Source organism: Pyrgilauda ruficollis, unplaced genomic scaffold (genome assembly GCF_017590135.1).
Source record: "Pyrgilauda ruficollis isolate IOZ18807 unplaced genomic scaffold, ASM1759013v1 scaffold115, whole genome shotgun sequence".
NCBI lineage: Eukaryota > Metazoa > Chordata > Aves > Passeriformes > Passeridae > Pyrgilauda > Pyrgilauda ruficollis.
This window is the reverse complement of record NW_024509766.1, coordinates 931,821-952,194: the sequence shown is the minus strand read 5'-3', so window position 1 is coordinate 952,194 and position 20,374 is coordinate 931,821. Positions and strand designations below refer to the sequence as shown.

General features: G+C 54.2%; 1 protein-coding gene across 1 annotated transcript; it reads right to left on the bottom strand.

The window, feature by feature from the left end:
- Nucleotides 1-1,409: 1,409 nt before the first annotated feature.
- On the bottom strand, nt 1,410-17,355 carry TLE5 (TLE family member 5, transcriptional modulator). Its single transcript, XM_041480832.1, has 7 exons — nt 16,966-17,355; nt 9,801-10,033; nt 8,282-8,345; nt 6,056-6,100; nt 4,772-4,834; nt 3,175-3,249; nt 1,410-2,599 (listed from the first exon to the last, which is right to left on the bottom strand). The coding sequence occupies exons 1-7, from the start codon at nt 17,353-17,355 to the stop codon at nt 2,378-2,380; spliced, it is 1,092 nt and encodes a 363-aa protein (XP_041336766.1). The 3' UTR covers nt 1,410-2,377.
- Between the last annotated feature and the right edge of the window lie 3,019 nt (nt 17,356-20,374).

The following is a 20,374-nucleotide window of genomic DNA, read 5'->3' as shown; positions in this document are numbered from 1 at the left end:
TCAGACAGAGGTGCTTTAAAAACTTTTCAGTCTCATTTGAAGGGTGAGACAATACAGATGTTACAATTCACACCATCACAATCAGAAGCTATTTCCTAATTACAATACACTATAAGTGTTTTTTGGCTTTTTGTATTTTGACTTCTGTCAAGTTTTTAAAATTTTCTATTTCCCACGCTGCTGGGTGTCAGCAGAGACCCCAGAGCCGCTGCAGGACCCTGGGGTGGGATGGGCAGAGTTCCAGCAGCTCTGGAGGGAGATTCCCAGGCCGTGCCAGGGCTTGGATGGGTCTGCCTGGTGCTGCAGCCCCCAGGGCTCAGGGCAGCCACTCGGGAGCTGCCCCAGGGAGCAGCAGGTGCTCAGTTTGGGAGGGAACAGGGCTGAGACCCCCTTGCAGAGCCTGGGCCACCAGCCAGAGCTCAGTGGCCACCACAGCCGTGCTCCTGCACAGAGCCTGGCTCCTGCCAGCCTGCTCTGGGCACCCTGCCCCAGGTGTGCCCAGCCAGGATGGGGCTGAGCAGGCAGGTAACAGCAGCACTGCCAAGCCCTGGTGCTGCCCACAGGCTCTGTAACCCTCCAGCCCCTCCACACCTCGGTGCTGGGTGCTCCAGGGCTCCCCCAGCACGATTCCTCCCCAGAGGAAGGAAATTTTCCCACTCCAACTGGCCTAAGAGATATCGAGGGGAAGATGTTATCAGGGTGGAGCAGGCTCTGAAGCCAGAGGACAGCTCTAATTATCGAGAGCCAATTCCATTACAGCAATCTCAGCCCCAGGGCACCACAGGCCGGATTTTCCAGAGGGGCCTGAGAGCCACAGAAGAAGCTTATCCTCTGTGCCCAGAGGAAAAATGAATTATGCACACGCAGAGCAGACCTGTGGCAGCCCCAGGGACCTCCACCTGTGTTACCAAAGCAGCACAGAGCTGATAGACCTCGGGGGCACTTCGCTCCTTGCTTTTCTTCTGGAGAGTCCCCTGCTCCCTTTTCACCACCCACCACTTTCACCTTGAGCTCGTTTGTTCTGGCTTTGCTCGGGAATCCTCCTGGCCCTGGTTCCAGCGGATTGCAGCTGTGGCACAGCCCTCACCTCTGCAGGGGTGCCCCAGAGCCACAAAGGCCACAGCGATGGCCCCATCCCACCAGCCCCTACAAGAATGCCAGAGGCAGAGGTGTGAACGTTAACCCTGCTCCAGGGAGGGAGAGCAGCACATCCAACAGGAAAGGAATGATCTGGGATATGCTAGCACCTGAAGGAAGGAGGATTGCTCCTCCAGACACCTCCCACAGCACAGGTGAACCAGGAAAACTCAGTTCTCCCCAGCTGAGTCCCCCATCTGAAGGGACAGGAGACGCAGGAAAGTATTTTAAAGTCATCCCAAAGGCAACAAGAAAGCAGCAGCAAGTCACGGTTTTAACCAACCTTCTTATTTCTTTATTTGAAAGGCACAGCTTGTACGTCCTTGATACAGCATTTTCAGTTCCTCTTATTATAGGTCAAGTGATTAAACACAAAAAGCAAAACAAGATCTTTCTAAAGAACTATATACAAACACCAGATTATTATTTATTATTTTTTTTTTCCATTTTTGTTTTTTAAGAAGACACGCTAGCGCACGGAGATAAGAACAGAGAAAGCTGCTGTATCCTCTACACAGGGCAGGGGCACGGGGAGGGGGAGGCTGGGGAAGGCTCTCGGTCTGCCTGCCCCCTCTGCCCCCGCAGCCCAGTGCTGTGCTGAGGGGGAGCAGGTGGCACAGGCTCCCCCTCCAGCCCAGGGTGAAGCCCCTGGCAGCCAGAGCTGCTTGAGAACAGGTACATGCAGAACAGCAAGGCTGTTATTAGGCCTGGTATTAGTGCAGGTGGGGCGTGGGGGACACGGGGCCAGGGCGATGCCACGAGACCAAGAGCGCCTGGGGAAGGGAGGAGATTGTTCTGGGCCAGGGATCCTAGCAGGGAGTTGTGCAGAACCGTTAGGATCAAGGGGCAATCTTTAAATACCGAGGGGGGAGCAGCAGGTGGAGGGAGGGGGCCACATGGCACCGAGGAGCTGGGACAGCCAGGGGGCAAAGTGGCCCCAGAGCGGCCCAAGCCAGGCTCTGTGAGTGGGAGGAGGGACAGGGAAGGCAGGCTGGGCACGGGGAGAGCACGACTGGCCACACGGGTAATGCTATGGCGCTTGCATTGCCGTGCAGCAGCCGGGGACGGCGCTGGGGACACCCCCAGGCCCTGGGGACAGGCCTGGCAAGCTGCCACCGAGCACAGGTCACCACGGCCCTGCTGCACAGCAATTAGAGAGAGATACTGCATTTTGCACTAACCCGCCCCCTCCCTCCCTCCCTCCCCCAGCCAGCCCCCTTCCCCCGGCCCCCCGGTCGCTCTAATCCGATTTCTCGCCGTCATCATCTTGGTGGGCATCACCGTCGTGGCCGTTCTTGTCCTCCTTGGAGAGGTGAGCCTGCGAGCCCAGGGCCGAGAGCGACAGGAGCCCGGTGCCGGCGCTGACAGCGGGGAGCGACGGGGGCTGCAGCCCCACGGGGAGCGGAGTCAGAGGCAGAGCGAGGGCTTGGAGCTGAGACAGCTGGTGAGCTTGAAGCTGCTGCTGTAGGGAACGATGGACAGACACACAGACACAACGGGGGTATTGTCATTTTGAGTGCACTCGGTCGGAGTGTGCCAGCAACCGAGCTTAAAGCAGGGGTTTAAATAAGCTTAAACCTCAGGGTTGGGTCGGAAAAGAGGTTCTCGAGTCCTGCTGCTGTGACAATCTCAAGAGAAGACTCAACACTGTGTCCCCAGCAGGACACACAGCCCCTGGCCCACAGGACATCTGGCCTCGGGCTCTGGCATGTCCCAAGGCTGCAGTTAAAGCCCTCACTCACAACTCTGACCAAGAGCAGATGGTGTTTTCATGCTGAGTGCCTACTGTGGTTCCTGCTCAAAAGCAAAGCTCCTCTCCTGGCACCCTGCTGGGACAGAGCAGGGATCCCTGCAAACACCACAGCAAGGCTGGGTGCAGCCAGCCCTGTGCCAGCACAGCCCTGCAGCCTCGTCCCACTGCAGCCACAGCACCAAAGCAGGGTCCCCTGATGTCCCCAGGTCAAGAATCCACAGCCCAGCTCTGTGTCCTGGCCAGAGGCCGGGGTTCCCTGCCCTCCCAACCCAAACATCACGTACACGGATGATGGAGTTCAGTTCTGGCGCCGTGACCTGCTTAGCTCGTTCAATGGCTCCCAAGACTTGCTGCTGATGCTGGCAAGGAAAAAACAGAGGAATTTGGGGTCACCTGTAGTGCCACAGGGAAGCAGAACAGGGACCCAGTCCACACCATCAGGCTGGCTACCCCACAGCTGGAGACACCTGCACACACTTCACCGAGACAAGGGCCTCCCACCCAGGCCTAGGGCAGCAAGGAGCAGGAAAGGAAGAACTTTTGTCTCATCCTCTTCCTCACCACAGGGTCAAACAGGTCCCCTCTCACCCACACCCTTGTCCTGCTCTCCACACACCCAGAGATCCTTGGCCAGAAGGCTCCAAGGTGGGCAGTGTCTCATCCTGCCACCCTTCACCTACACAGACCCTCTAACAAACAAAACAAGCCCTAAAAATCAGCTCTTTGGAAGCTCCTTGGGACACATCCTGGATATCAACTGCAGCAGTAGCTGGGTGTTCCAAACACAGGCTGAAAAAATGGATGGATCATATATTAAAAAAAAATAAAGGAGAACTGCACTTGCTCCTTGCAGAGCACGAGGTCTCTGAAACACCAGGACTGTCCACTGCACTTCAGCAAGGGGATTTTTCTTTTCATTTTGGCAGCAGGACAGGGTTAAGGATTGCATTAAGATGCAAAAGATTTAGCTGGGGCTTAGTTATTAGGCAACCCTGATCTGATCAGCAAGCGACTTTGCTGTCCTAAGAACAGGTGGGTGGGAAAAACAGAACCTGTGCCCCAAGCCCAGCACTGGCCCCAAGCAAAAAGCCTCCAACCCCCAAAGGGCCAGGAGAGCTGCTCAGGGCTCAGCCTCCATGGAGAGACAGAAAATACAGCTCTGGAAGTGCTTAATCCTCCCCTCGCCTCAGACAGCGACTCCCAAGCACCCCCTCCCCCAATTAATTTCTCAGGGGAGTGGGAGGAGCCCATCAGCTGCATTAATTAATGAGGCAGAGGAACCAGATCTCAAAGAGGATGAGAGGAGGTATCCTCCATATGGAGGTATTTTTTTAAGTGTCCTTCTCCCCTGATTACCACCCAAAGCTGCCCCTGCTGACGTGGCTGATGGCTCAGGAGCCACGGGCAGGAGAGCAGGAGCAGCTTTGTCCCAGCTGCCAGAAAAGGGATGGAAGGGTATTGGAGTTCTGGACACTGAGAATTTTAGACTTTCTGTGCTGACAGACTCTGACTCCCAAGACAGCACTGCATTTGACCTGAGGCTGTGGAGAAAGCTTCCAAAATTTATTGCTAACACTGGAATTATGGGTGTGTAGTTTGATTAGAAGTGTGCAATATTAGAGGGTAGAAAATTTAGAGTTTTAGAATATAGTAATATATAGAGCAAGATAGAAGCTTTAGGGTGGACCAACAGAGGGGCACATTACCCACCACACAGTGCTCCAGGAGCCAACACTGCCTTGAAGGGCTGGGCTGAGAGCAGGCAAGGGTTTGCCAGCCCAGGGGTGGGGAGCTGCCTGTGCTGCAGGGCTGTGACACCTCACTGCCTGCACAGGGACAGCAGCCTCCATGCCAACAAACCCCCCAAGCTGGGGGACTCACCTCTTGTGAAAGGTAGGGCAGAACCTGTGCACAAATCCCATTTAGCCTCTTGACAATTTCAGCCTAAAAGGTGGGAGAAATAGAGAGGAAAAGTCAGGCAGCTCAGGACTGAGCAGCCACAGTATCAGCTGCCCCACCTTCCCTCTTCCTCCTCCTCCTGGCCAGGCCTGAGTCCCCAAAAGGCTGTGAGAAAACCCACCCTCCTGGCAGCATCCTGGTGCCATGGGGATCCCCTTTCCCCCTGAGGCTCCTCCCTGCACGATTAAATGAAGGGATGCTGCTGCAAAGAGCAAAGTTTCATTATTCTTCTTCTTCGCCAGGTCCCCAACACTCATTTAACAAATTGGGAGCAACCAGAGAGCGAAGTTCCTGCAGACCCAGGTGGGGATGTGCTGTTACATCTGCCATGTGGACACAGACATACTCATGGCTGTTCAGCCCCCCCAGGCTCCCCCTCCCCAGCTGAGCTGCTGGGGGAGACCAGAGGGGCTGGGCAGCCTCCTCACCACCCTCACAGCAGCAGTGGCAGCTTCTGGGGTGTGAAATGCTTTTCTCCTGGCAAATAGTAAAGCTAGCAGTCCTTTGCAAATCGCTTTCTAAAGGACTCAAAATACAGAGCCAAAGGGTACAGGTACACACCAAAAGCAGCCGAGGGGACCCCAAGAGCACCACAGGGAAGCAGATCAGGTTGGGAGACATTCGTGGGACAGCAGTGAGGATTTGTGGCTCAGATTCTTCTACAAGATCCAGGTTTTCCCAGGGAAGCCAGTCTCATGGGCTTAGCAACAAGGGCAATGGGATCAGAAGCACCAAGTGCCTTTGTGAGGAACAGAACTGTGCTAAGAGGCTTAAACTGAGCCACGACTTTGTGACTGGAGCTGAAGCCAGATAGAGACAGGCTCAGAGGAGGCTCATGTTGTTAACACCACAGGTAATTAGTCACTGGGGATAATTAACAACTTAACCACCACTGAGGGTAATGAGCAAACTTATCCAGGCTGCCACAGAGTCTCCAAGCTGCAGCTCCAGACCCTGCCTGGTGCTCAAATACCTGTTCAGGCCCTGGGGAGAACCACAGGATGCCCAAGCCCAGGACAGAGCCCACAGGCCAGCACTGTGATCCTGACAGGTGGGGGGCTCTGCATTTCAAAGGCAGCTCTGACATTTTACAGGCTGATGGCATTTCTAGTTCCTGAAAGGCAACCGAAGTGACAGAGGGCAACGCAGAGCAGACAGCCCACCTTCCCCAGGAATTGCAGCACTTGGAGATGCTTTTCTCCCTACCTGTTTGTGCATTTCAATATTCAGCCCGTAGGACATCTCATAGTACTGCAGAGCAGGAGAGAAGAGAACAAAACAAATTGTAAGTCAAGTCTCTGCCAGGTGAGTGCTGGGAAGCACCACTGCATTCCTGGCAGGGTTTTCTACAAAGGCTGGGCAAGGCAGGGGAGCAGAGGCAAGCCCCAGGAAACAAAGGGAGCAGGAGGCAAGCACAGAGACCCCCTCCAAGTGCTCCCTGCCCACCCTGCTCCAGACTGGAGTCTTGCCCCACAGGACTCTCCTCACAGTCTGCACTGAGGTGAGAGTGATGCTGTGTCAAACCTGGAAAAAGGCTCAGGGCTCCAGACTTCCCTAAGCACAGCTGAGAGAGGGAGCCTGGCTCTGTGAGCTCTGCCTGGCCAGTATCCTAAAGCCCACATGACTCCTTCAGCAGCAAATGGGAGAGATCACAACTGGGCTTCATCTAGCAAGTAACACATCCAGCTGCACACAGCTCCAGCTGTTTAGGAAGGAGTTATGTGGAAACCTCCCCCCTCCACACACAAAAACAATCCACCCAGAAAACCCCTGCACAGCAGCAACAGGCAGCTACAGACAATCCATTGGCACAAGCAGCTAATTCCTGACCCCTGGAAGAAACTGTTACAAGGCTGATGTTTTGAGAGTTTAGAAACCTCCTCCTGCAGCCTGCAGGCTGCAATCCTGATTCTTCCAAAGGGAAAAAAACAATCCACATCTGTGCTCATTTAACTGAAGATCACTGGCATCCTGGTACCGACGCCACAAGGCGACGAAGCGCCCGGCTTGGTATCAGAATGATCTCAGCCTGCTGCGGGCTCTCGAGGCTTCTTTGCATTCTGAAGACCGAGCAGGAAGCAGGAGCCCGTCCCCCAAGCTGCCAATTGTGACTTATTCAAAAATCAGAGCAGCTGTAGCAGCTTTGCACATTCGCAGGAGCCCTCCTCTTGGCTCCCCGTGACGGGGAGCGGCAGCAGCTCCGGCTCAGCCACGCAGATGAGGCAGGAGCTGCTGCGCCTGCAGAGCCTCCAGCGCTGCGCCACGAGGAACAGCCCTTCCCCTCTGCTGCTGACAGCAACCTGAATCAATTCTGGTGACTGCCAGCATTAAGGGGAAAAAAAAAAAAAAGAAAAATGTATCTTGGCCACTGCTGGAGAGGAGGGTTTCCGTGCAGACTGCACAGGAAGCAATTGTTTACCAGTGAGAGCAGGGCAGGCTTCACCATTAATACACCAGGAAAGCTGTGACCTCTTCTCCTTGTCCCCAGCCCCAACACACCTTGCTCCCCACAGCCTCAGAGCCTGGCCACGAGGGCACTGAAGGGGCCAGCTAGCTCCCTTATTTCTGATTTTTTTTTAAGTCTTAACTCTGCTCTGAAGAGCTGCTCTATTAATTTCTACATCTTATCTCTTCTTTCCAGGGCAGGTGCAGCAGCTGGCAAGCAGGAAGCAGCTCATTTTCATGGACAGTATTGAAGCCTCCCATTAACTCCATGATAGGAAAGGAAGAGACCACAGCCCTGCCTGGCATCCCTCCCCTGTGCTACAAGGGTTCCAGAGGCATTACCTGGCAGGCAAACCCTCACCCTGCTCACCAGAACATGGCTGTTTTCCTGGAAAGCCACATCCAACCCTGCTGCCCACACGTGGCACCATTTCTCATGCCTTTACCAAGCACTGCCCTGGGGCTTGCACACCCTGTGTGGGACACACGTGCCAGCACTCAGCACCACGGCTCAGCAAGGCTGTGGGGTCACCAGAAGGTGCACAGGGTTTAGCCCAGGCACAGAAGCTGATTTCTGCTTCTAACTCACACCTGGCTTGTGGGGTTTCCCAGTTTCATGACTTCCCAGAGCACTGCTTTGTCTCTCACTGGCCACGACCTTCCCAGAGTCCCCAAACACCTGCACACCTTGCATCACCTTCTCAGGTGTGTAAGAGCTGTCACTTCCTTTGGGCCAAGAACCCACCAAGCAATCCCCCCACCAGGTCCCATTTTCTCCATCAAAAAACCTCCCTCCCACCGTGCATTTCAACAACCCCCTGCATGCAGCCAACACAAAACAGCCCCATTTTCAGAAAACAGCCAATTCCAGCCCTGCTGAGAGCCCTGGAGCCCTGTGGGGCGTGGGCTCCCTGCCAGGCAGAGCCCAGGCACCTGCTGGTGCTGCCACCCACACACTCTGCTCTGGGCTGCTGGGCCAGTCCTTACCATGACGTAGTGACGCTGCATCTCCGATTTCTCGCTGGCTAGTTTGTCACATTCCAACTTCAAGCTGAAAAGCCAGAAAACAGTAAGAAAACCACAAACAGGAGGTGAGAGAGTTGATCGCCACAGAGCAGCTGCTTCCTGCATGGCCTCATCCCGGCCAGGCTGGATTCTTGGACATCGCTATCTGGACTTCAAGGGGTGGCCAGAGCAGAGCCCAGACAGACTGCTGGCACAGCAGTGACCACACAGAGCCTGCTCCTACTTTCTCAGCTGGAGCCCTCCCCAACACACAATCAGGAAAAGGACACAAGGGAATCCACCAGCAGAGCACTGACCTCCCTCAGGCAAATCCATTCCACAGGAAGCAGAATGCTGGGGAGAAGCAGAGTTGGCTGCCCAGAGAGGGGTTTGCCTTTCCTCAACAGATCGCTGGCAGCTGGGGACAGATTCTGGCACAGAACCTGTCTGCAGCACTCAAGAGATGTTCCAATACAACATCAAAACCAAAGCCAGACCCACTTCTGGATGGGGGCTGGGGGGGGGAGGCCCAAGTGCAGCACATCCCTCCAGAAGCAAGGATTCTTCCTCTCTCCTAGATTCTTCACACCCTTCAGAGAAAGTGCCGCTGCTCCCAGTGTTTTATGAGACTCCAACTCACCAGCCGAGCAACTGCAGCCAGCATGTGCTGTGGTTTTATGTTTCAAACAAGAAACAGCTTCACCTACACAAAACCTGCTCCTTCTTGAGCAGATTAAGTCCAAGGGGGTGGAGCGGCATGGGGGGAAAGCTTCCCTTTCAGCAGGAACCCCTACTCCCCTGCTGGCACTGCCAAGGCACAGAGACACCAGGAAATGGCCACTTCCCAGCAGCTTTTCTGCATGCTCCTGCCAAAATGACACCACCACAAACTTGCAACCTGCCCGCAGGCAGAGCCCGGGCTGGGGGACATTGCAGCCACATGGCACCAATGCACACAGCAAAACCAGCGCCAGGCTGTGGCAGAGGGCATCACCCAGACAATTTCAACCAAAGGGCTTCATGTTTATGTCAGACACACTCACACACGCAAAGCAACAGATTGTCTCAAGCCAGCTTTTGGGTCACCAGCACTATTTCCACACACACACACTGAAAAGTAGATGCTTTTGGATTTAAGTGCTCCCTGCAGTATTTGCAATCCAGGAATGGCAGCCAGCGAGAAAAACCGAGGAAAACTCCCAGCAAGAGGCAGGAGGCCTGGCAAGTGTCTGTGCAGTCCTGGCTGAGCAGCACTTGGAGGAAAGACCTTGGCTGGAGAAGGGAATGGGCGTTCTCCTCGCTGGGCTCCCATGTGGACACGACCAACGCCGTGCCCGAGGTGCTCCTCCAGCCAAGGGTGTCCCAAGCTACGCGGCCGGCTCCCCTTCCCCAAATTCTCATCCCGTCCCCGGAGCGAAGCAACGAGCAGAAGAACCGGAGCGATTCCCGTGCACCGGCCGGCCCGGCGGGGCTGCGGGACGGGCCCGGGGGCAGCACGTACCTGTGGTACTGGGCCTGCAGCAGCTGGAACTCGTCCTTGATGCGGTCGCACGAGTCGGAGGTCGTGAACTTCAGCTGCTGAGGCAGGTGAGAGGAGCCCTTGAACAACAGGAGACAGCGCTGGGGCCGGAGCCGGCGGCCGCCGGGCCCCCCCAGCCCCGAGCCCGCCCCGCTCTCGCCGCACCGGGGGCCGAGCCCCCGCCGGGGGCAGCGCCCGTGCCCGGGACGCGCCCAAGGTCACCCGTGGGGCCCCTTCCCCGGGTGCCGCCGCCCCTCGGCACCGGCCGCGGCTGCCGGCGGCGGGAGGCGCTCGATCCCCTCGACCCCGCGGGGCCGAGGGAGGGCCCCTCGGAGCCCCGGCCCGGCGGAGCCCGCGGGGCAGGCCCAGGTCCGGCCGGCCTGAGGCGGGTCCGGAGCCCCGCGCCGGCCCTGGCCGGGCACTGAGGCCGCTCGCCCTTCGCGGCTCGTTTTCTCGCCCTTCCCCGAGCAGAACAGGGTTTTTTTTTTTTAACCCAGAGTTTCGTTTTGCTTTCTTTCAGCGTTGCCCTTGCAGAGAGTGAGGGAAGGCAAAGGAAAAAGGCAATTCACCTGCAGCTGGCCCCCAGAGAAACCTCTGATCTCCAAACAATGGAATATTCTGCTCTGGGTGCAAACTTTGGTCCTAAACCTGCTGCCTGAGGAGCAGACCCTGCAGCTCGTGTCCCATGGGATCGATTGCATCCCCCAGAGAGCAGTGGGGTGGGGAATTCAGCCTCTGACTTTATTTCTGGAAGGACTTTGTTGCCGTGGGGCCTCTTGCAAAGCCACGCACACAAATGTGCCCGTGCTGGGGCAGGATCAGCTCCTTGGAAGCCATTCGGAGAATAACGGGCAGGAACACGGACGGTACATGTGAGCACACAGGGAGCTTTCATACACTTTGGATGTTGCTCCATGTCTGTCTTTAAAAATCAGTACATTTTCTGCTTAAAAATAAAACCCTACACGTCATGACTCCAGCGATGTGGGCTGGCCTGTTGTATTTATTTTTAAAAATAACAATATAGCAGCTGAGTTATTGTGACACCTCCTGCATATTGTGCAGTAGCTTTTTCACTTCAACATCTCCATATTAGTGGAAACTGTGACAGCTTCATGCCAAGGATTATTAATAGTGCAGGCAGGCTTCGTGTCCCTGCAGAATAAGGGTTGGAAAACAGGGCAGACAGTCTTCCCCCAGTGGGGTTGGCATCCTGGTCCCCCTTTTTACGTGGAGAGAAACTGAGTCACCCCAGCTTAGGCTCTGCTCAAGGGCAGAGAAATGCAGTTTATAGTCAGGGTGAATGCAGCCAGAGCAGGTCCCTGCTGTCCCCTTCCCCTGGTCCAGGAGCAGCACAGGCACCCTGCCCTACCCTTGCAACAGCTTGCAGTCACTCCCTTCCAAGTGGGAAATGAAATGCTCCTTTATTGGCATTGCTGTTGGCTACAAAATGTTCCATTTTATCTTTTTTTTTTCTTTTTTTTTTTTCCTTTTTTTTTTTTTCCCCTCTCTCCTTACATTCTTCCAGGAAACACTCTAATTTATGGTATAATCTTGGCAAATCCCAATCCAGGGGAACACAAACTCGCTTGTGCCTGGTAAATGACTTTTTAATGGGCTTGTTTCCAGCTGGGCAATGCACCTGCATCTGAAGAAGAGGGGGTTTTAGCCTGGCCCAGGCTGTGTGAATCAGGGGCTGGATATGGTCTGGGCACAGAGGAGGTGGCCCCAAACACAGCCTGGCGAGCAGTGGGAGTTCCCACAGCCCACCTCAGTCCTGGCTTGAGAAATGAAGGTTTTTCCAGCACAGGAAAGGGAGCTCTGTGTGGGAGCTCTCCAAGTGAACCAACATTTCTCTGCTGCAAAGCTGTTTGAAGGCAATGTGGGGAAGCCCCTCACACCCTCAACATCTTGGTCAGGAATAAAGACTCTTGCTACAACCAGGGCTGGCTCAGGGTTGGGCATGCAGGTGGGTTTCCAGAAAGCCATGGGGGACAGAAAGGGCAGAAATATTTTGCATTTCTAATGGAGCAAGGAGCTGTCCCAGTCCCTGGCCCCACTGGAACAATTCATACAGGGATGTCCTAATGAAACCAGAGAAACTTCCTATTCGTTCCTAAAAGGAGCAGTCTAACAAAGCTGCCAAAAATAAATCTGTGTAATGAAGAGCCTTTGTAAATTATTCAGATATTATATCCCACTCCAGCACTGGTTCAAGGAGAGAGGTTGTACAGACATTTTCTGCTCTGAAGCTCTGGACACAAGGTGAAAGCCATGCTGTCATTATTATGAAAATGTAGGCTCTGAGGTCCTGCTTTCACCCTGAGAATACTCTCTCTTTTACCTGGAATTAAAGAGGAAGAAATAAAAAAGGCGCAGCAGCAATTCAGGCACTGAGGCAAGGAAGGTTTTCTCCCTTTCTCCACAGGCTCAGGGTCTCTCTTGAGTGCCATCACCTCAGGCTGACCACACACAGGGGCTTTGCAGGACTCTGAGGAACGTGGGGCACTGCACAGCCCAGAGTGGCACGGACAGGACCCACGGGGTGTGGGGTGGCTCAGCCCAGCCACTCCTTTGCTTCTCACTTGTGCTTTGAATGCTGTGGCCTCCTTCCAGTAGAAACAGGGCTGAGACCCACCAAACTCATTAAACTTCAGCTGCCCTTGATCCCCCACCTGCCAAGAAAGCCCAGTCCCTCCCTGGGCTGCAATCCCCCTCTATTCAGACATCTGTGAGGCATTTTACAAGAGCCAGCAGCTTGTGGGCTATTAGCCACAGCCAGCCCCATGCCACACTGCTGGGGCTCACAGAGTTCTCCCCCTCCTGCTTCCCCAGCCCCTCTTTGCCAGCAGCAGGGCTGGTTCCTGATTTTTTTTGTTTTGTTTTGCCCAGCCCTGCCAGGTCTGTGCCACCTGGGATGGGATGGGCTGGCCAGGACCGGTGGGGGATGTTGAGCACTGGACCTTGACCCCCTGCCACATCCAGGCCAGACTGTCCCTTATCCTCCCTCCTGTCACAGGAATTATTGGCTTTTGATATTAAACTTTCTCTAGATAGCATAGCACAATCAGCCAGACACAGGCAAGGGCTGGGCAGGCCCGGCAGTGATTTACACACAACCTGCCTCTCAAGTCTCTCTTTCACATAAGGGGCTGTTTTCCTTCTCTCCTTCACCACCTCCCAACTCTCCTGCTGCTGTTAGGAGCTGTGCAGGTCTCCCTGCTGCAGAAAAAGGCTGGAACGAGCAGTGGGGCTGCACAGGCTCCCAGAGAGCCAGAAGAGGCACGAGCGTGGCACTGGCAGGGCACAGATGCCACCAGCAGCGCTGTCCCTCACCCCCATCACCCCCCAGCCCCAGCTGCTCCATCCCCTGGGACACCCAGGTGCCCCTGATGGGACACAGCAGGGTCCCAGCACCTCAGTGCCCACATGGGCAGCAGACAGGGCATTTGTTCTGCACTGTATGCCCATGGTTCCGTGCTCATTTCCTGCTGAAACTGTCTTGCTGCTTGCTCTCAGAGGCAGAAATGAACAGCAACCCAAATTCCTCGCCTACACCAAGAAGAAAAATGAGAAACTGTCCCTGGATGTGCATAAGGTCCGAGCCAGGAATGGTCTGTAGGCAGAAAGAGCAGCCTTGGTCCAGGCAGGCTTTTTACAGCTGGTAAAACATTCCTACCCTCTTTGATCCCGTTTTATCAGTGACTTGGAATAATTGGGCTCCATTCCTCGTGGTGGCTGCCCCCCACCCCTCCCTTCTGCTGTGGCCTGTGTTTTTGCTGCAGACTGATTAGGGGTAATTATCATCCTTTTTACCAGCCAAAGTGCAAGGAACAGTTCACACTCCTTGCAGGAAGCAGGAAAGGGATTTTGCAGCTGAGCCGTGATTAGGAAGCACATGGCAAGGATGCCTGAACCTGCTTGCTCCCTGGGTGGTGTCCCTGAGGCATTTGGTGGGAGATAAGCAGGAAATTTGGAGCTGTGAGACAGTCAGGAGGTGCAGGGGAATCCACTGACCCTTTGGTCACGAGAAGCTTCCCAGCACAATCAGTTTGCAGAAGCCGTGTGTGAATCTCTCTGCGTGTGAAACGCAAAGGGAGCCTGGAGGGAGCGACCCTCGGCGCTGGGATGGGCAAAGGAGCAGCTCCTGAGCAGACCCACCTGTGCTGGGGGCACGCCAGGGTCAGGACTCTCCCCTCCCTCCTCTGGCTCCCTTGCTGGACGAAGGGAGGAGCCAGACACCAATTTTAGGGTCGAAAGGATCAGCCAGGCTTTCCTGCTGGCTCGCGTGAGGCAGATTCCTCCTGCCCCTGTGCAGGATCAGCGTTCATCTACTGCGCTGGAGCTGCAGCAAATGCATTTCTGCAGCAGTTTCTGAGGTTTGCACAGGGAAGACAGACTGCTACACCCTTAAGAGCCTTTCTGTACTCGGCTAGTTCAGCAGCACTCCTCCAGGTAGGGAGAACATTTCTTCCTGACCTCAATTTATGACAAACACTGAAGCATGAGGCTGGATTGATTGCACAAGGAGATTGTGTCTTAGTAACTTGTGTGAATGCTGCAGCAGCTATGCTAATTCATCATTCCTTTATTTATGAAATCTGTGTGCAGGTTGAGTGCAATTAAATGATGTGTTTTGGGATCGTAGGGGATGAAAGGATCACAGAAAATGTAGGTTTGTTATCCTAGTTTACTGTGCACTGAGCCCACCTACAACACCATGACAAACCAGATGTGAAACAGAAGGTTTAAAAAAACTAATCCAGCAATTGCTGTCACGGGCTGCATTTGTCAGCGTTGTTTGATCTCAGTGCCTTTCCCCCTCTGTTCAGAGAACTCCAATCTCGTGGCATCTTCCTGTGACAGGCAATTGAAGAACTTGTAAAATTAATTTTGGGGGAGGATGAAACATTTGACACGTGCTCTGCAGCTGGGTCCCTGGTCCCCATCAGCACCCAGAGAGAGTGCAGACACATTCCTCCTTTGAATATCACAAGAGAAGGAGGCTCTGCAACCACTCTGGGCAACCTGTGCTGTGTCAGCAGCACAGCAAAGTTCTTCCTCATGTTCAAGGTGGAACTTGCTGTGCATCAGCTTCTGCTCATTGTCCTGTTGCTCAGCAGCTGGGCAGAAACTGCTCCATCCCCTGGCAGCTCCCTTCAGATATTTATGGATATTGGTAAAATCCCCTCTTGGTCTTCTCCAGGCTGAGCACACCCAGCTCCCTCAGCCTGGCAGTGTGGCAGCAGTTCTTTGGCCACAGACAGAAACAGATAATGTTCACAGGTATTATTCTGGGAAAAGATCATTATTTCCCAGGTATTATTCTGTGAGAAGATCAGAGAAAAGAATGAGAAACAATTCTTATCTTGTTGTACCTGGTATTGTGAACATGTGGAATGTGTTATGGAGATTTGTTTACTAAAGGCTGGTTTCCTAATTAACTAATGGTGATGGTGTTTTAATTAAAGGACCAATCAAGCACACCTGTATTGTAACTGTCTCTAAAAGAACAATGGGTTTCTTATTAAAGATTATTATTGATCAGCCTTCTGTGAATCATGATGGAGTCTATGCCAATTATCACCCAGCCAGGGGACATTGCCATTTTATGGCAGGATCACCCCCTGACCTGCTGGCAGTGCCTGCTCCCCTCTGGAACCCACAAAGAGCTAAGAAATGGGGCCAGAATGGAGAAAAGGGATGGCACTGTGCTGTGTCTGCATCTCCACGGCCTTGGGATCCCATCTCCATGGCCTCTTCCTCTCTGTAAAGAAATGGGGGAGATCTCTGGGCTCAGCATTAACTGCTGCAAATGTGGGCCATGGGAGCAGCTGCTCTGGAAGTGGCCTGACACCTTCAGGATCAGCTTTCTGCAGGAACAGGGACATGGAGCCCAGGGAATTGCACTGGTGACAGAGCTGAGGGAAATCTCGGGGCTCCTGGGAACCCTGTGAGCACCAAAACTTTTCCATTAGCACAGAAAGGGAGGGAGTGGATGGGCTATTGTTGCTTGGAGACTGGCAGTTCTGTCATTCTTAAATCACACTTTGATCAGGATTCATCAAAACTCAACGTCTGTGGACCCAAACTTCCCATCAGCAGGAGCCAAGCAAGTGCTCCAGAGGCTGGATGCAAATTTTATTTCCCCTTTTCTTTTGGCAAACTGTGGAAATTTCCTCAGGACCTGCTGACCTTTAGATTTTCATCCTGCCTAGGAGAAGGCAACCAAAACAAGTTTCCAACACGCAGCACCTCGTGGTTCAGAGCAGCCCAGCAACCCCAACCTGGGGCTCTTCAGCAGCCCCAGAGTGTCACCTGTGTCACCCTCACAGCCTGAGCACATGCAAGGAGCTCCAGTGGTTTGTCCACTCAGGGCAGAGCTGCAGGGGTTGCAGGAGCTTCAGTCCCCTTTAGGACTGTCCAGGAGTTCCCAAGGGCAACAGGTAACAGCCACTGTGGCTGGGATCCTGGGTGTGCTGAGCACTTCTGTCTGCTGAATAATTCTCAGCTACCAAAGCAAAACGAGCAGGTGGCCTTTGCCAGAGGTGTGTGATGGGGGAGGAACAGTCCTGCTGGCTGTGGGGTACCTGGGAGGGAAACAGGAGCATGTAAAAAAGGGAGGTCAGTATTGATGATGCTAAAGGCCAAACTATGAAAAAAAAAAAAAAAGTTAGAAACTTCTTTTAACTGAGGTAAAGAACTCATGGGAATAGCACAGGTATAAGGAAGAATTTAAGTGGAAAATAGAACCTGTTGTTTGTGAGTATCTTGAGCCAAACTGCCAAGAGGTAAGGACTGGCACACCACACTGGTAACGAGAAAGGCAGGTATGGAACAGCGCTGTGGTGCTTTTTTGGACCTTCCAAAAGACACTTTAGATACAGACCCCGGGCAAGGCAGGGTAGGAGGGGTGTGTGTGTGTGTGGAGTCCAGGTGCTCTGCCTGGGGCAGGGTCCCACAGGGCACAGGGGCTGCACTGGCAGCACAAGAACCAACACAGGGCCGTGGATCGGGGAGGCACCAGGCTGCTGGCTGGAGGAGCTCTCACAGGTCAACAGCACCTGGGAGGAAGCAATGAGGAAACCGGGGCCAGAGGCGGCTGCGAGAGGCGCTGTGTGCAGAGACCGAGGGCTGGGAGCGGCACCGAGAGCTCGGCGGGCAGGCTCGCTGCGCTCCGTGGGACACGGCCGGAGCCTGGAGCACAGGGCCGGCCCGCCGAGGCCCCAGCCTCTCCCTGCTCGGTCTCTAGGGCTGGGCTGCCGGGGTCCGCGGGCTGAGCCGCGCTCGCCCCACGCAGGTCGGGCCCGGCCCGCTCCGGGCACCCGCTGGCGGCTCCGAGCGGCGCGGGACCAGCCGCAACGTCCGGGGCGCGGGCCCGCCCTGTGTCGCCATCCCAGCGGCCGCCAAGGCCCTGCCCGCCCGGCGTGGCCCAACCGCGGGCCCGTAGAGGGCGAGGGGAGGCGGCGGCTCCGCGCTCGGCCCGGCCGCGCCCGGTCACGGGAGGGTCCGCTCCCAGCCCGGCCCGCCCCGCCATGGGCGCCCGGTCCGCCACCTTCCCACAATGCCCGGCGGCCCCGCCCCGCTCCAGGAACGCGCGTCCGTGCGCCCTCCTCCCTCGCCCCCCCCCGCGACCGGCCAACCAAACCCTGCGCTCCTATTGGCCGCGGCGCCGCGTCCCGCCCGTGCGGGCCCGCCCCTCTGCGCGCCGCGCTCTCCCATTGGTCCCTGCCGCTGTCAGTCAGCGCTTGTTTTCGGCGGCAGCGGGTTGGGTTGCGCCGGCTCGTCGGTGTCTCGGCGGAGCCGTGCGGAGGGAGCGGCGGCGCAGCCGGGCGAGAGCGGCGCGGGGGCGGCGGCGGCGCTGGCGCTGGGCCCGGCCGCAGCACTCGGGGCCGGGGCGAGGCCGGGCCGGGCCGGCGCCGCGCAGGGCGGGAGGGTGGGGAGGGAAGGGGGCGCGGGACGNGGAGCCATCCCCGCCTCAGCCCGGCGCTCGGGGCCGCTCCCGAGCCGTGCGGGGCGGCCGCCTCATTGGCTGCCCTTTGTTTGATTTTGTGATGCGTTCGCTGTCAAAATGGGTTTTGACACGAGCAGGAACTAAGTGGCTGGAATTCCTGGTTGTGAAGGCGGGCACGCACAGGGGCGCGTGAAATTTGTCTCGAGGGGACGATTCTCAGCGGTGCGCTGGCCTCGGCTGGCGTGTGGGAATCCGCTGGTGGAGTTGGTGCTTTTCAGGATTGTCGGTGAAGAGCTGTGGAAAAACGTGCCCGCAGCTCCTGAAGCACAGAGTTTCCCCCTGGGGCAGGGCTGGGAGCGGTGTGGTGGCTCTGCAGGGGACGGGGCAGGAGGAATCCACTGGATTGTGTGTTGTGTGCTGGGTGAGGAGGTGCCTGTGGTGTTCGGAGGTGGAGATCACCTGTGCAGCCGTGAGAATCTAGGTCTTGGGGTGGAAACAGGAGTGTTGCCGTGCTGGTGGGTAACTGTGCCGTGTTCAGATGAGTTTACAGGGATGGGGAGTCAGCTGCGAACTGAGACTTGCAGGCGTGTGCCTCCTCCTTCAGCAGTGAGTTTGATGTTCGTGCCTAGGTAGCCCCCAAATTTAAACTGCAGTTTCAGTTTTCATGCATGCTGTGATTTAGAATTGCTTGTGTGTCAGATATGTCCTGCTTTGTGTCATGAATACTGTATCGTCTTGAGATGAAATCGAGCGGATCTGATGGATCTGTTGACAAGCCATTAAGGTCCAGATGAAGAAGGAGGCTGACCCTTGTGAAAAAAAAAAACCAAAAAGCCCACTTTGCAGAAGTGGGGAGGCTGTGTGTGCCCAGCCCCTTGGAGGGCTCCAGTACCCACACTGTGCCTGGTGATAGCTGTCAAGTAAACCCCAGGGCTTTCCTTCTCACCCTGAACCCTTCACAATTAATGTATTGCTGTTCTTTGTGTGAAAGGTAAAATCGAGGGCTTCACATTTCTGCTCTTTGGAGACGCTGTGGCAGTTTCTGTAAGGCTTCTTGGAGGTGTCCCTCACTCTCATGCTTCCCTAGAAGCAGTCCCACAGAAGCAGCTGTGTCAAAATAGGTTGTCGCTATAGGATAGATCTGGGTTAAGAAGATCCCACTGGATCTAAATATTTCACTTTAGAAAGAATTCAAATTGCTCAAGAATCCTTTCTGCTTTTCTAAAAGATACAGATCCTGCATCAAATTAAAAAAAAATATATAGAAGGTGGTTATTAATGGATAAGCAACACTTCTGGGTGTAGACAATTTTTGCAGGATGCTTTTCACTGGGCACAGCACGTTGCCCACCTTCAGCTGGCACAGGTAACCTGTGTTCTCTCTCCCTGCTTGCAGGGATTTCTTCTGTGTTGCTCCTGTTCTATGCAGTTCTTATATTCATAAGTATTAATGACTGGCTTAGTGAGAGGGCTTTCCCAAAATCTCCAAAATTTTGAGTGGGCAGAGGGAGTTTCCACCTTGTAGAAACTGTTACATTTTTCTTGTCACTACATCTGGTGACAGTTACTTTGTTGAAGCCTGAAACAGAAAATTGAGGTGAAGGATAACAGTGCTAATCAATGATGAACCTGTTAATAAGAAATTCAAGGTGTTGGACATTGCCATCTGGTACAAGGTAGTAATTTGTCTTTTTACTGGGTGGGGAGGATATTTTATACAAAAATTACTTGTGATTAAGCATGGGGTACTGTTGACTGAGCAATATATTTATTGGGGGATCATTAGGAAGTTACTGTAAACTCTGCTGCTTTCACGTGTTGGCAGAAGTGGTGAATTCAGATTGTCTCCTGTCATATTATGTATATAAAAAAAGGATTTTGTGCCCTGAGAGTTGTGGATCTTGCCCACCAGAGCTTTGTAACCTGCTGGTGTAGTGCTGTGCCTCAGGGAAAGCAAAAGGCAACTTTAAAAAAACCCAAAACCAAACCAAAAACCCACCACCAATAAGCAAAACCAACCCCCAAACCAAAAAAGGGCAGTGATGGAGTGACAGGAAGAATCTGTCTTTGAACTCTTAAGTCCTGAAGCAAGCAAAGTTCTGGTGTTGAGGGTTTTTTTTTATATTTTCATTGTTGAAATGCTTTGAAGCAGCACCTTTTTTTTTTTTTCCTCTCAGTTTTGGTCACTGTGGTAAAAGACAAGGAAGTATTTCTCACCACACTGACAGAAACCACAAAAGATCTCAGTTTCCAGTTTTTGCCCCACTTAGGGTGCACCTTTGTATTCAAGATGGAGATGGTTTGCTGCATATTGATAATGTCTACAGTGTTAATTTCTGGCTCTGCTGACGTGATTTCTGTCAGTTCTTGCTGTTCATTTCAAACATTTTGCTTCTAGTTGGGTGCTTGTTGCTTTTTATCTGAGCATTTTTATTTGTTTGCCTTTTAGCCTACCAAGATAAAATGAGTAACTGGGTATCTACATAGGAATATTAATTGTGTATTGGGATGAATGAGATCCTGTCTGAATCCATCTCTCCCCTGGTGTGAGGAGGATCTGGTGGTGCCTGTGGGGAGAGCCAGGGCTCTGCCAGCATTTTAA

Bases quoted from the DNA above. Each gene is read 5' to 3' on its own strand.
- TLE5 (XM_041480832.1), bottom strand. From the start codon at position 17,355: ATGGCGGGGCGGGCCGGGCTGGGAGCGGACCCTCCCGTGACCGGGCGC. The intron at 3,250-4,771 runs GTGAGTCCCCCA...TTTCCTTGCCAG, and splicing joins TGCCCTACCTTTCACAAGAG to CATCAGCAGCAAGTCTTGGG. The intron at 2,600-3,174 runs GTACGTGATGTT...CGTTCCCTACAG, and splicing joins AACTGAACTCCATCATCCGT to CAGCAGCTTCAAGCTCACCA.